Genomic DNA, 13,775 nt, shown 5'->3' with positions numbered 1-13,775 from the left:
AGAAGTCTCAAAGGGGTGGGGGCATCATCTAGTACAGTGGTTCTCAGGGTGCCCATGAGCAGGAGAAGCATCCCCAAGAAACTTGTTAGAAATGCAGATTCAAGGGTTCTATTCCTGCCCTGCTTAAGTAGGAGCTAGGCCTGGACTTCAACAGTCTGATTAAACAAGTTCACCAGGAAAAATTGATGCACTTCTAAGTTTGGGCAGCAAATATCTAGTCCTGTCCTTACACTGCTCTTGCAGGTACATAGGAGTGAAGTGACTGAACTTCAAGCACCATATCCATGGCAGACACCTATGGCAGAAAGTTTCCCAGCGTACTGATAATGTGCAAAGTGTACTAAGCAGAGGAGTCTTTCATTTTACAATAAATTAAACTTTTGAAAGGCTGTCGTCTGGGATATTTAATAACAATCTTGTTCAGGTCTGTGCTAGGCTATATGTTATGGTGTCATGCCTTATTAACCAGTGGGTCCCCAGTGTGGCAGCATGTTTCCTTACAAGGAAAGGCTTGGCAGAAAGTCCTAAATCAGGTGTTGAGCCACATTATAACTAGGCTTTGTGGATCAAAAAGCAAAATCAAGAATTTTACAAAGGAAACCTCTGTGAAAGTTACCAAAATGTTTTAGAAATTTGATGTAAATATAAGGGGTTTATTATGCATATGGCAGATCCAGTAGCCATCATTTTGAAGTAGTTATGAGTATACATATTGATACCTGCAGCAGCTGTAATATGGTAGTTACAAAGCTTGGATTCTGCTAACTCTGCTGTGGTTTCCTGGTGTTTCTTGAAGTTAAATTATAGTATGACTAAAGATATTTATTCTATCAGGTTACTCTGGGTTCTATGCTAGGACCTGCTGGGAATCTGAGCATCCCAGGTTAAGAACCCCCAAGGGAGGGCTTAATGTGATATTGCTTATTTCTTCCAACTGCAGAGAGTAGCCAGCAATAGGATGCTTTTCTTGATGCATGGGCACCTCTGCCTCTAACATCTAAAGCTGATCACTGCTATTTCCAACTGTGTGAAATTCAGAGTAAATCCAATTAATAAGGAAACTCTACTTTGATTTCTAGGAGACTTGTCATAAACCATTTACTGAGTTTGGAAGTAAATGTAAAGGCTCCTATTGCCTGCAGGTGGAAAAGAGGAGTTAACACATTCGCAAATAAGACTGTTTAGTTTAAGCTAATCTTTGTTTTAAATTGCTGCAGATGTGTTGTACTGACGATGAATAAGTTACAAGGTATTTGAATTGCTGTGCCTGAGCGTATTTATATAGTGGACCTTAACAAAGCTGCTGAATGTCTTGCAGTGGTTCTTGACTCCAGCAAAAGTAATTAGAATCAATTACGGAATTTTAAAACAAATACCCAGGCTTCCCCTCTTTCCAGTGCCCAGAGATTATGATCTAGCTGGTTTTTTGCGGGGACCAGCAGGGAAGGCTTCATAATTTCCATTGGTGTCCTAGGCATACAATCAGGATGGAGGTATTTTCTACAGTGAGGAAATGGTGATGCTTTGTGGTCATATTGTCACCAGAGACCATGATGTACCTGTCAGGATCTGAGCTCTATAAACTTACTCTTCCTTGACCAGTGCCTGTGTTTTCCCTCCCTATGCACAGCCTGACAGCTGTGCCTAGACTTATCCCTGGGAATGGTCCTGAACATCCTGGAGTGCTGAAAACTTACTGTACCCTGAATCCTACAGTCTGGTCCAAGGATGTTGAGTAGGGTCTAGAATGTTCAGATGAGGGTTGAAATATTTTTCCAGCCACAGTGATGAGGAATGGATGGGAGTAGTGCATAAAATCAGAAATAAGTTATGTTGTGGTAGGATCCAGGAGAAAGGAGATGAACAGGGTTTGGGGGATGGATAAAACGTTATTTGTGTGTCTGTATATCTATTTGTATATATTTATATTTTAAAAAATACATTAAACCAGTCAGCCTGGCCTAGCTCAGGAAGGGAGAGAAGGGGGTCCAGGGCAGTTACCTCTTTTTTTAAAAAGACTGAAACTTAAGTTCCCTGTGAAATTGAAGAGTTTCCTCAGGCTGAGGGTAGAGACGGCAGGGCTCTGCCCTGGCCCGTGGTGCCAAGCTGGCTGGGCATGGAGGCGGTCCCTTGCCTGGCCTGGGGAGTGCAGGCTGGCTAAATTTGCCAGTGCACATTTCCCACCTTCTGTCTGGCCTGGCATGCTGCCTTTCCTAAAAGTGTTGCCCTCAACTTCAGAAGATGGAAGTTTTGAAACAATGTTTATTCCATTTTCTCTCAAAATTGGCTATGAATAAAGCCTATTTTCCTGCCAATTCAACTCCTAATACTTGAAGAGCAGCAAGTGGTGTGACCCAGCCGCCTCTGTCACCCACTGCCTGGTAACATTCTGTGTGGGTCCTTGTGACATTGGAGAGGCGGGGTGAAAGCAGGTGCAGGGAGCTGAAGAGCTCTGTTCTGTACGCGGGGGCTCCAGAGCACCTGGGCAGCCTCCACCTGCAGTTGTGCATGGGTTTGCCTTGGGAAGTGGGGGATGCTTCTGGGTGTGGACAGCTCGTGGATGGCAGTTGAACTCATGGAGGAAGATGAGCTCTCCTGAAGGCCCCCTGGAGAAGTGAGACTGGTATGGAAATTGGTCTTTAAGGAGGCACTAAATTTATAAGATATAGTGGCTGTGAAGGAGCATCTGTCGAATAGAAGATCCTGTCTTAATGGCAGTAGGTCAGACGGTAGGGCGTAAAGAGGCTGCATTTTGGTGAGTTCTTCAGTGCACAAAGCTCCAGGTTCTGGCTGGACTACTGGCCATGGAACAATCCTTTTACTGAACTCTCTCACTGCAGAGTAGTTCCCAGGCCAAATAAAATTGGTTAAGAATATTTGGCACTACAGGTTATAGATACTATACAGATATATCATAGTTCACCTCTAGCCAGTGACATTGACCAACGTAAGTCCATGAAGTATAAGATCCTAGAAAACATTTGCCTGTGTTGCTCACACATGAGTAAACCGCAGGTTTCTGGGTTCCAAAGTGTTTTGGAGACTGGCAGAAAACTGCACTGTAGGTGGAATGTATCACAGTTCAGCTACAGCCTGTGTCGGGAACCATGATATGAGCGCAGCAACAGATGTTAGGGATCATCTCCCAGCCCCTTACATCAAGAGCAAAGAAATGAGTGCTTTCCCATTTACACTAAAGAATCACCTGTGCAGAGCTGGGTCTCGCTCTACCCCTGCTTATCTGCCTAGAAGGGGTGGGCGAGTGCAGCTGCCTGGTGTTATTTACAGGATGCCATTGCATCTGAGGTGGAGGCAGCCCCTTCAGGGAATAACAGGTGAATGGAAGAGAGATCGATTGTGCTGCTGCCTGTATCATGCTACACCTAGGAGGTTGATAAATGGAGCTTAGTACTCTAAGGGTCCCTGCGAAACTCAGGTACGAAAATGATATTTGGGTATTAAGTGCGTTAAGTACTTACCTCTTACATTGTCAAAAGTTCGTTTTCATCTTACCAGGTAGACACTTAAAGCTCTACTAAATAAAAACTAAGCGGTTTTCACTGAATATGGCAGCCCCTCCTGATAGTTTGTGTTGAGTTCTGGGTGCCCGAGTGCAGCCCTGTTCTGGGAGTGTGGCAGTGCAGAATGTGAGTGCCCGATGGCCGAGAGGCTCTGGGGTGCCCATCTGCCACCCTCACACCTGGAACCCTGCAGGAGCACTTCTTCCTGGTGCCCAGGGTGTAACCCCTTCCTACCTCCAAGCTTTGCTGCCTTGTTAGAAGGCTTCTTGGAATCGCCCCTGGAACCTTGAGACCCATTCCTCTTAGCAGATGTCTTTATGGTGCTTCTGACCTTGGGAGGAAGCCCTTCAATGTTAAAATAATTGGAAGTATATGGCTGTTTCAAGCCTCAATTTGCCTTACTTTAATTTTTTGTATCCCCGACTTAGCTAACTCTACCTTCAACCTCACCTACCACTATACCCCAGATGTATTGTGCCCTCCCCACTAACCTGATTTCTTATCCATGTCTTCCTGTCTGATGCTTCTCCCATCTTTTATGTTGCTATAATAGGTTTTTGATTCATATAATTTTGTTTGTAGCCGTTTCATTTGCTGTAGCTGCTTTCCAGGTCTTGCCTACTAACACTGTCCATGGTACTGACATAGATGACTTTGTTGAACAGAAATGCTTAATTAAAATTCCTACTAGTTCTCTAGCATAGTCTGTATTTTTCCTTTTTACCACGAGATGATCTGTGTTTAAGTGGTGGTGTTGAGAGTGTAATTAGGGTATAGACAGGCAAGAACAATAGATGATCCCTTAGTGAACAGAGTATATTTTATGGACACCCAAATTTTCAGATCTGTCACTATAGGAGGAAACAGGACTATGTGATGTAAGGAGATGGGTTGTCCTTGCTACACCTTGGCAGGTCAGGCTTCCCCCCTTCCTGTTGGCAATAGTGTTGTGTCAGGGCTCTAAACAAGTGGTATTTTAGCTCTTTATTCCCTCTTGCAGTTTACAATTCGGGGAAAGAGTTGTGCCTTTCTGCAACTCAGTGGGCCCCCTTCCTATAAGCATGAGAAGATTGAACATAGGGCAGGAACCACCAAGTTTGGCTTTCCAGGCAGATACTTGTACAGTACTCTGGGGGGCTGCAGACATTGTACCACTATATGTGACAGCCCTTGCTAAGGGCTGTTGTGTGAAAACAGTTGAGGAGCTGGCCTGCCTATCCAAGTCCTTGTATCTGAGGTTGAATATCATGAGACTTACATTCAGTGGGGGAGACCAGAGTTGTGAGGTGGGCAAGAGGTAGGTGACTAAAACATTCGGCTCTGGAGGTGGGATGGGTACAGAAGGACTTGTGGAGAAGTGATGCTTGAGCTGAGAGGGTGATGTAGAACCAACCTGTGCTGAGGACCCTGATTTATATTTAATCTTGTCCTAGAGTTAAACTTGTTCTGGGGCATTCGTAAGTGACTGCTCTATTATAGAAGAAAGGGTATAATGGTAACATAATAGTTGGGGAAAATTGTAGGAAGAGCTAGCAACCTGTGTCCAAGTTTGGGCTCAAGGTCTCACCAGTGGGGGAGTTCTGGGTACATGAGTTGGCCTTGCCAAATTTGTTTACATCAAAGCAGGAAGACTGACACCTAAGGATTTTATGAATCATAAGAGCACATGGCTAAGACTTTGGTAGACAGTTTGAGCATGATGTAAATAGGTTGTTAATTAAGTACATTAAAGAGCAGTTACCCTTGAGCTGCCATAAAGCAGAATATGATTGAATACCAGGCATTAAGAGCTATGAGATCAAAGAAGAGAAAAATTGGTTTGAGCTAGAAGAGCTTTAGGCCACCACAAAGTGGGAGAGAATAAAGAATCCTTGTGTCTCAGATATAATCAATCAAGAGTGACAGGCAGTGAAGTTGGCAGGAGGTACTGGGCCCCCTTATCCTTGGACACAGTAGAGTGTGGCTCTTATTCAGAGAAATGTCATGGAAAGCTTAAAGCAAGGGGAGGTAGTTCCAATATTCATTTTCAGAAAGTCATGTGAGATATTAAGAGAGGCTGGAAAGCTTTTGTGTAATACATGTCAGATGATAATGGCTTGGACCAAAAGTAGAGGATAGAACAGATTATATCCTGGAGATGAATTTGAGGCAAAGGAAGGAATCCCCGCTGACCCCAGGGTTCTGGCTAGAACAGGAGGAGAGAGTGGGACGATTACTTGGAGAGGGCCTTGGGCCAGGAAGAAAGGGCTGGATGGGTTTTGGTGTCGGGAGCCTTGTCCTCGGGGAGCTCTTGGCTTAATGACTAACTTGTGAACTGATAGTGGCTGTCAGAACACGTGGTGAGAAGTCAGGGTCTACAGAAGGGATTGCCTGTCCTTGCCAGTCACAGCCTAAGTAGTTGTTGGGAAGTCGGACCTTTGGGGCATAACCAGGGCTACTTGCCCAGTTCAGAGGTGACTTGAACAAAGATTCCCTTTGGGGTCTAAATATTGCTGATTGGAGACTACAGGTGACAAACGAATTTGCAGAGGAAGCCCAAATAAGACAACACTTCAGCAGTGATTCTTAAAACAGTGCTCCAGAGTGGCTTCCTGGTGATCAGCCCACACTTTGGGGGGACCTCAGTTGCTTTGGCTGCCACATGCACCACTTTTTGACTGGGGGCCCCACAGTAGTGGGGAGGGGAGGCTCATCTTGCTCATGAGCTTGAAGTGCTGCAGTAGTTTGGTGGGAAGCTTACAGAAAGAAGGTGACTTTGAAGCAATTAAATCTCACCTCAGATGTTGAGGGGTTCTGATGTGAGCTGGGGGTGGTGGTTTTGTGTGTGTGTATATGCGTGTGTGTACATGCATGTGCTGTCTTGCCTGGAAGGTGCAGAACAGCTGAGCCCTTGAGAATCCTAAGCTCTGATCTAAAGCACAGACTTTCAAGAGCATAATTCTGTTTGGGTGTTTCCTGAAGATGGCTAGAAGGTGAATAATAGCAGGGCAGTAAACTCCTTGACCATGATTTACTTTGTTTAGACAAAGGAAATTTCAATGAACTCAAGAAAGGTTTATTAAAAAGTAGATTGGCCCAAGTTGCCAACTGAGTTGTCTCTATAATTGGGTTGAATGGATGGAGCCGCACTTTGGATATATATGAAGGATACGAGGGGCTGGGGAGATAGCTTAGTCGGTAGAGTGCTTGTCTTGCAAGCACAAGGCCCTGGGTTCAATCCCCAGCACCCAAAAATAAAAAAAAAAAAAAAAAAACCTGAAGGAATATGGTATAGGATTCTATACTTACAAATATGTTGTCTATAACCAGCTCTAGATACCTGAAATTTGGAACAAGGAGCTTCTCATTACCTTTGTTTCCTGTTAAGATTTTTTTTATGTCTCCCCTGGGGAATCCAAGTCATGACTGTCCACTTGAGAGATGAAAAGACAAAGGATCAGAGAAAGGAAGCAACCCAAAGTCATACCATAAGTAAAGTCACCACAGAGACTTAACAGTGTGGGATGAAAAGTGACAGTGTCTTAAAAGTGGCACAGAACACATGACATAAGACTTGAGGAGGTAGAGAAATAATTACCTCCTGGGATGCTAAGGCAGAAAGTTGGGACTGACTTTCTGACACTGTGCATGGGTAGAATCTCAGTGGAAGACTGTGTTGAAGGTGGCCTTAGGTTGAGGGAACACCATGAAAAGCAATGCTGAATGTGGGCTATCTTCAGGGACTTCAGTAGCCCTACGTGGCTGAATCATAAAACCATCTTATAAGAGATGTGGAGACCATCTCATACAGCCTTGTGCAAATATGAGATGTGCAGTTTGCCCTATAATGCTGTTAAGTGGCTTAGTCTGTCAATGGCAGAATGAGGACTTGAGGCAGTTCCAGTGTTCTTTGTTTGCCCCATACTTGATAAGGGCTTCAGTGTTACACATTATAGAAGGGTTCAAATGCCCAGCTAAGGAGTTGAGACTTGATTTGATAAGCAATGAATTGCTATTTTCCTTCCTTGAAAGGGGAAAATTCAATTAGAGCTGTGCTTTAGAAATCTAATCTGGCAGAAGTAGTAGAATGAATTAGAGATCGCTGTACCAAATGAAGGCAACCGCTTTAGAGAGTTTGAGCTTTCAGGATTAAAGTCCCAGGAGATTGCACTGAGATTATCTGAAGGTCAAATAAGTTGCATTCTCCAAAGTCAGATGGCTAATCAGTGGTGCAACTGAAATTCAAATTCAAGTCTGTTATTAATGTCTGTACCCTGGATTCTAGTTGCCTAATAATGAGTGGGAAGGAAACATAATGCGTTGAACAGGGTTGAGAGTGCTGGTGAATGTTGTCCCTGAGGGTTGTGATGCAGTAGTGTACATGTACCGAGTGTGCACCTGGCCCTGCTATAGGCTGGGGATGTGAGTACTGTATGCACAGGTGATTAGAGCTGAATTAAAGTCATCAATTTCCCCACATATTTTACAGCAGTCTCAATTAGGGAAGTTTTGAAATGCACTTGCTGGTTTAAGAGATGAATTTACCTGACATTAGCCTACCTGTTAGTACCAGCTCGAATATCTGTTAAATTGGGCGGGAGCTAGCACTCATGGGCATTTCCTATACTTGTTCCTCCAAAGAGCCTCAAATGTAGGGGTTTTTAAGTTGGGCATTTATAACACCTGATAGCATCTCAGCCACGTACCCACGGGCTTATCCTGCTATTCTTGTCATTTTACTGCTTCGATTCCTTCTTTCGACCTCTACACTTGTATTGTAAACCGGCCCCTTTTTCCTTTTTTGAGTTCCTGGCTACTTACCCTTAAAGTGGCCTGCCTATTCCTGAAACTTTCCTTGTTTGATTCACTTGTGTGAATCATTCTCTTTCCTGAGCAGTGCATGGCTTTTTAGTCATTTCCACAGATGTACAGGGCCGTGAGTGAAAAGTGGCAAGGGCGTTGGTTTGCACCTTGTCTGGACCGAGTGTGTTATTTTTCCTGGGTTTCCTTGCAGTTCAGTTTCCCACGTGTGGTGGTGCTGCCAGCAGCCTGGCAGCAGTTACCTTCTCCCCTGCCATCTGTGTGATGCTTCCCAGGGGTTCTTGCTGAGCACTCTGGACAGTATGTACCTCCATTCTGAGTCTACACTGAGGACTGAGGCTCAGTCCCAGCCTGCACTCATCCACTTACTCACGTAAGTTGAACACAGACTGGCTGCTACAATCCAGTTCTCCGTGATGCGGGCGCATGGGGAGCATTCATGGTGGCATTACACCTTTCAGTGTAAAGTTGTCACGGGGCACAGAGACCTACGCTCTGAGGACAATAGTATCCTGGAACTCAGAGAGGATCCAAGAAAGGCACTGTACCTCTATCTCCCACAACTCGGTAGGAGTCTACGTAGTAGTTTCCAAGTCGTTGGATGGTGAGTTTGTAAGATGTGTGTTTTCAGCCTTATCTTAAGGGTCTGCTGGCCGCCCAGAGCACCTGGGTCTCTCCCCTTGGCTCATCACTTGGGTGAGCTGAGGCTGCACAGCTCCTTGTTGACCTCGAGTGGCTCATACGTGGTTTCTTCAGCCTGGCCCTTGGACATGACTCCCCTGGTCCTCCCCCATCTTTTTTTAAGTTGTACATATGTGGGTTCTTTTCTATCCATCTAGTATATCTCAAATTAGATTCCCTTCTGTCATCGTATCACTTTTCCAGTTTCTTAGCTGTTGGCTCTGTTGAGGAGAGATGCCAGTGTTCATTTACACAAGCTGGTAAGTTACAGCCTCCCTGTGTTGATAACTAACAAGAAGGGGCAGGCCACCTGTGGTGATGACTTGGTTCTTCTTTGGCCCACTCTGCCTAGGAAGCCACAGGAACTGGCACCAGGAATCCTGAGTTCTAAACCTGTTTCCATTTTATTTAAAAAAAAAAAAAAAAAAGTGGGATGTGTTTACATCGGTGAAGCCCTAAGTTGCTTGCAGTTCATGCTGAGGGTTTGTGCCACTGTTAGTGGGCATTGGACACAGAGTGCTTGTCCTCTTGGGTTTGGGAACTGGAGGAGTGGTTGAGACCAGCCCTTACAGCCACTCATTGTCCCAAATCTATGGTACAAATGTTTGTCCTTGCTGTGTGCTTTAGAATCATGTTCTTTAGAAATCTGATGGACTCCTTTCCATTACTTGTCTGTCTTCGTACTGTTTTAAGTGGATATAGATGTGTTTATATCTTAGGGTATCTTCTTTCAGCTTTCAATTTAGTCTGCCTCAAATCCCTCACTTTGCAGTTGATAGCTCTTTTATTCAATTTCTGGGAAACTTGAGGCAAGATGAGGCTGGTGGCTACTATCATGTACTTGGTGATGCAGCTGTATGAGCCAAAACATTCGAATCCGTGGCTAGCGGCATGAGAAGAGAGATCCTTGTTCTCAAAGACACCATAACTTGCACAGTGGCCCAGGGTGGGCATGCTGGAGAAAGCAACATGAGATAATATAACTGAAAGTGTATCTGTCAATCCTCAGGCTGTATGTAAGGACTGAGGTCGGGGGTGCAGCACCCGGGACTCTGGAGAGTGTCCTGCTGGCCGCCCCTGCCTTCCTATGCATGGTAAAGGCAGACATATGCATTTGTAAACCCTGTTCAGAATGGTGGGCTTCTTCGCACTTTGAAATCTTTCACAGGCCTGTGGATGGAGGGCAGATTGTTGTTACACTGTCATTTCACATTCACCCCTGAAAGTGGGAGAGAAGCCTCAATGAGGTTCAGCCCCTTGGCGGATATAGTCCCTGAAAGGCAGTGGAGCCTTTCCTTGGCCAGTGACTGACCAGAGCTGCTTCCCTTCCAGAGATGAGAAGAACCAGTCCATCATAGTCAGTGGGGAGTCAGGAGCTGGGAAGACGGTGTCAGCCAAGTACGCCATGCGCTACTTTGCCACGGTCGGTGGCTCAGCTGGTGAAACCAACATCGAGGAGAAGGTCCTGGCATCCAGTCCCATCATGGAGGTAACGCCTTCCTGGTTGGAGTTCCTATGCTGGCAGGACTGGGGGGGGCTTGAGTTGGGTGTGATAACCATAAGAATCCTTGAAAGGGGCTTATGTGTGCAGCATCCTTGCTGCCTCCTGAGAGCCCAGATCCAGTGCTGAGGAAGAAACCATGGAGGTGCCTGTGAAACCTCTACTTTCAGAATATTCTCACCTGGTGGTGTCCCGCAGGTCCCCAGCATTGGGTGGTATCTTTCCACATCCCTGGACTCTGCTGCATATTGTGATAATGGGCTTTTTGCCATCTATTGCCATCTCTGCTGCTGGCCCCTCGCCTGGTGACATCATGTGTCAAAAAACACCAAAACTGCCAGATGTTCTGAAGGGCCTGCTGACTCGGGGGCATTTCTGGTGGGGGGCGGGGAAGTCTAGGTGGAATATTTTTTCCCCCACAGTATGTGGACATTTTATCTTCGGGGGTGGAGTGAGGGAGGGAATTGTAATAACATAGCATCTGTTGAAGATCCTCAGAAAAAAGTTGCCTGTGACGATAGGAACTGGCCGGGTTGGGTCCTGTCTGAACCAGCCAGGACTTCACGAGGACCACCTGGGCTAGGAGGGCTCAGCAGCTGATACAGGGCAGGGCCAGGGACACTTTATAAAGGGTTGCTCTTGCCGTAAATCATCACGTGTTAGGGTCAGAAAAACATGTCTTTTTCTCCCCCTGCTCCTGCCATAAAGCTTAATTCTGATAGAGAAACGACTTCGCAGTCTCTGGGCCAGTTTGGATGGCAATCTGGATGCCCCCCCCCCCCTTCCCCCCACTGAAGCCAATACTCATTATCATCTGGACTATGGTCTGGTTAGGAGTGGACCTTCTGCTGTCCTGGGCAGCCCCTTCTTTGACTGAGAAGAAACCCATTTGAGAACTAAAGCTGCCAAAACAGCATAAGGTTTCCCTGAGAAGCCTCGAGCCCCGTGGACAAGGATAGTCACTTTCAGATTAGAGAAAGATCTTGCCTGGACCTTCCCTGGTTCCCTGTATGCCTCTTCACCAAGTGAATGAGAATATTCTGAACTTTAATCCATAAGAATTGAGTGGTTTTCCAGGCACAATCTCCTGTCTTCCCAGTTGTATTGTCAGAGCACCTTTCTTAGTGATAGTACACCTCTTAATTTAAGAATCCAACAAAAGCAAGTTGCAGTATTCTTATATAAATTGGAAGATGATCAATATAGTTGTAGGATTTTTAACCAAACTAAAATAGAAACTGTTGATTACAATTATTAAACTAGAGGATGCACAAGAATTGCTGGGATATTTATTAAAGCTCAGGTTGCTGAATCCCACATGAGGAGTTTGATGCTGGGAAGGGGACCAATAATTTGCATTTCTAACAAGTTCCTAGGTGATACTCGTGCTACTGGCCTGGGTGTACCACATTATAGAACCAATGACCTACTACAAATATGTTGAAGGGGAATCCCTGGAAAATGCGAAAGAATGAAAGGAAGAATCCCCTGTAATACTCTAGTCAGCTAGGAATCGTCCAGTGTTTTGGCATGTATCTTTCCAGCCTTTTCACTTAAGTTATAGTGTAATCCTTGTCCTGTATCATTAGACTTTTCATGAACTGTCTTATTGGCTGTGAACATGGATTAACAGCTTTTCCATAATTTAACTTGCTATTGTCTGATGTTCCTCCTGTTCACTCAGAGTACTTACTCCAAGCCCCAAGGTCCGGACCTGGCCATGACCCCAATTCTGAAGGCATTTGTGAACTATGGGCTTGGCCTCCCTGAGACCAGATCTATGTCAGGCAAGACAGCACTCTACAGTTAGTATCATGTGGAGACTCAAATGAGAGAAAGTGAGTTTTTTGTTGGTGGTGGTGGTTTTTTTTTTTTTTTCCTTTTTGCACTGGAGTTTTAAAATTGATCTTTTAGGCAGTAAGATTTCAGAGACGACTACTTTTAAAGATGAAATAAGTAGTTACTCTGGGAAAGACAAAAGAAGAAATCTTTGCCTAGTGACTGAACAAAACAATTGTTAGTCATGCTGGGAAATCAGTAAAGACAACACTGTATTGCTAAATAAAACACAAATGTTCAAAAAATTTTATGGTGGTAAAATTTGCAGTCTTTGTCCAGTTCCTGATATCCTGTCTCCAACTTTGTCACTGTAACTTTGACTATTCGAGGGACCTCATACGTAGTGTACGCCCTTTTGTCTGACACATTTCACTTCGCATAATGTTATCGGGGTTCATCCATGCTTTAGCATGTATCAATATTTTGTCCCTTGTTATGGCTGGATGATATTTATTTGCATGGGCATATCATTTATCCATTTCTCTCCTGATGGACCTTAGTATTGTTACTACTTGTGACTATTGTGAATGATGCTGCTGTGGACATGGGTATGCAAATACGTTTTGATTCTGTTTGGAGAATATTTTTAAAATACCAATGGTCAGAAATTTTCTCCAGTTTGCAGTATCCATTATGGCCTGAGTGGACCGGTTGGCTATGGGGGAAGCAGAGTGCTTTGGTATGGGAGAAACGTAAGCCACGTGTGCACCCACAATACACAAGATGTGGTTCATTAGCTGATTCGAAGGAGGCGGCTTGTGTACATGAACCAGCCTAATCTTAATCATGGGACAGTGGTTGATTAATTTTTCACCATGTCCAAATTGGTATTTGGGAAATTACATGAGTAAATCCTGAGGGCTCTTTACACCAAATGTAGAATTTTGCCATCACAGGGACTGTCCCTTGAGCTGTTACTAAGTGTCATCTTGGAAAGCTTCAATGTGGACATGAAGAGGAAGGTACATAGCTGGTAGGAACCCTGGGTGGAATTAAAAGTGTGACCAGGCAGAGAATTGAGTTTGGCTCTGCCAGAGTTTGAAAACAACTTTGCAGAAGGTTCGTGTCTAGCCTGGGCTTTGGATCAGGAAGCCCCATCAGCTTGTGGCTCCTCAGAGGGTTGTCACCAACACAGGCCTGTCTTAATCAGGGGCAGCTGATTACTCTGCCCCTGTTCCAGGGAAGGGTGGCACCTCCCCATAAAGTAATCAGTTAGTCATGTCATTGTCGTCTTGCTTCCGCAGCAGCCCAGCAACTGCAGAGGTGACCTGGGGAGAGGAGCGCTGAGGGCAGAATTCCCAGTGGCCTGCTCTAAGTGGCAGCTGTTGGAATTCAGGTTGCTGGAGGATGGATTGGGATTGGCTGGGGCAGACTGGGATGATTTATTGTCAGCACTGGTGTGCTCTGACCCCTTAGTTTAAGGGCTTGTTAGC

The 13,775-nt window shown here is 45.1% G+C and overlaps 1 protein-coding gene across 4 annotated transcripts in view; it reads left to right on the top strand.

Moving 5' to 3' along the window:
- The window catches only part of MYO5B (myosin VB), a 377,648-nt gene that overhangs the window by 214,128 nt on the left and 149,745 nt on the right, over positions 1 to 13,775 (top strand). For all 4 annotated transcript variants that reach the window (XM_079109234.1, XM_079109235.1, XM_079109236.1 and 1 more), the window contains exon 5: positions 10,335 to 10,491. In XM_079109234.1, the coding sequence (XP_078965360.1) occupies positions 10,335 to 10,491 (157 nt within the window). The remainder of the gene's footprint in view (positions 1 to 10,334; positions 10,492 to 13,775) is intronic.

This window comes from Sciurus vulgaris (assembly GCF_902686455.1).
Source record: "Sciurus vulgaris genome assembly, chromosome: 13".
Taxonomy (NCBI): domain Eukaryota; kingdom Metazoa; phylum Chordata; class Mammalia; order Rodentia; family Sciuridae; genus Sciurus; species Sciurus vulgaris.
The sequence above is the reverse complement of the archived record's forward strand: the minus strand, read 5'-3'. Positions and strand labels throughout refer to the sequence as shown.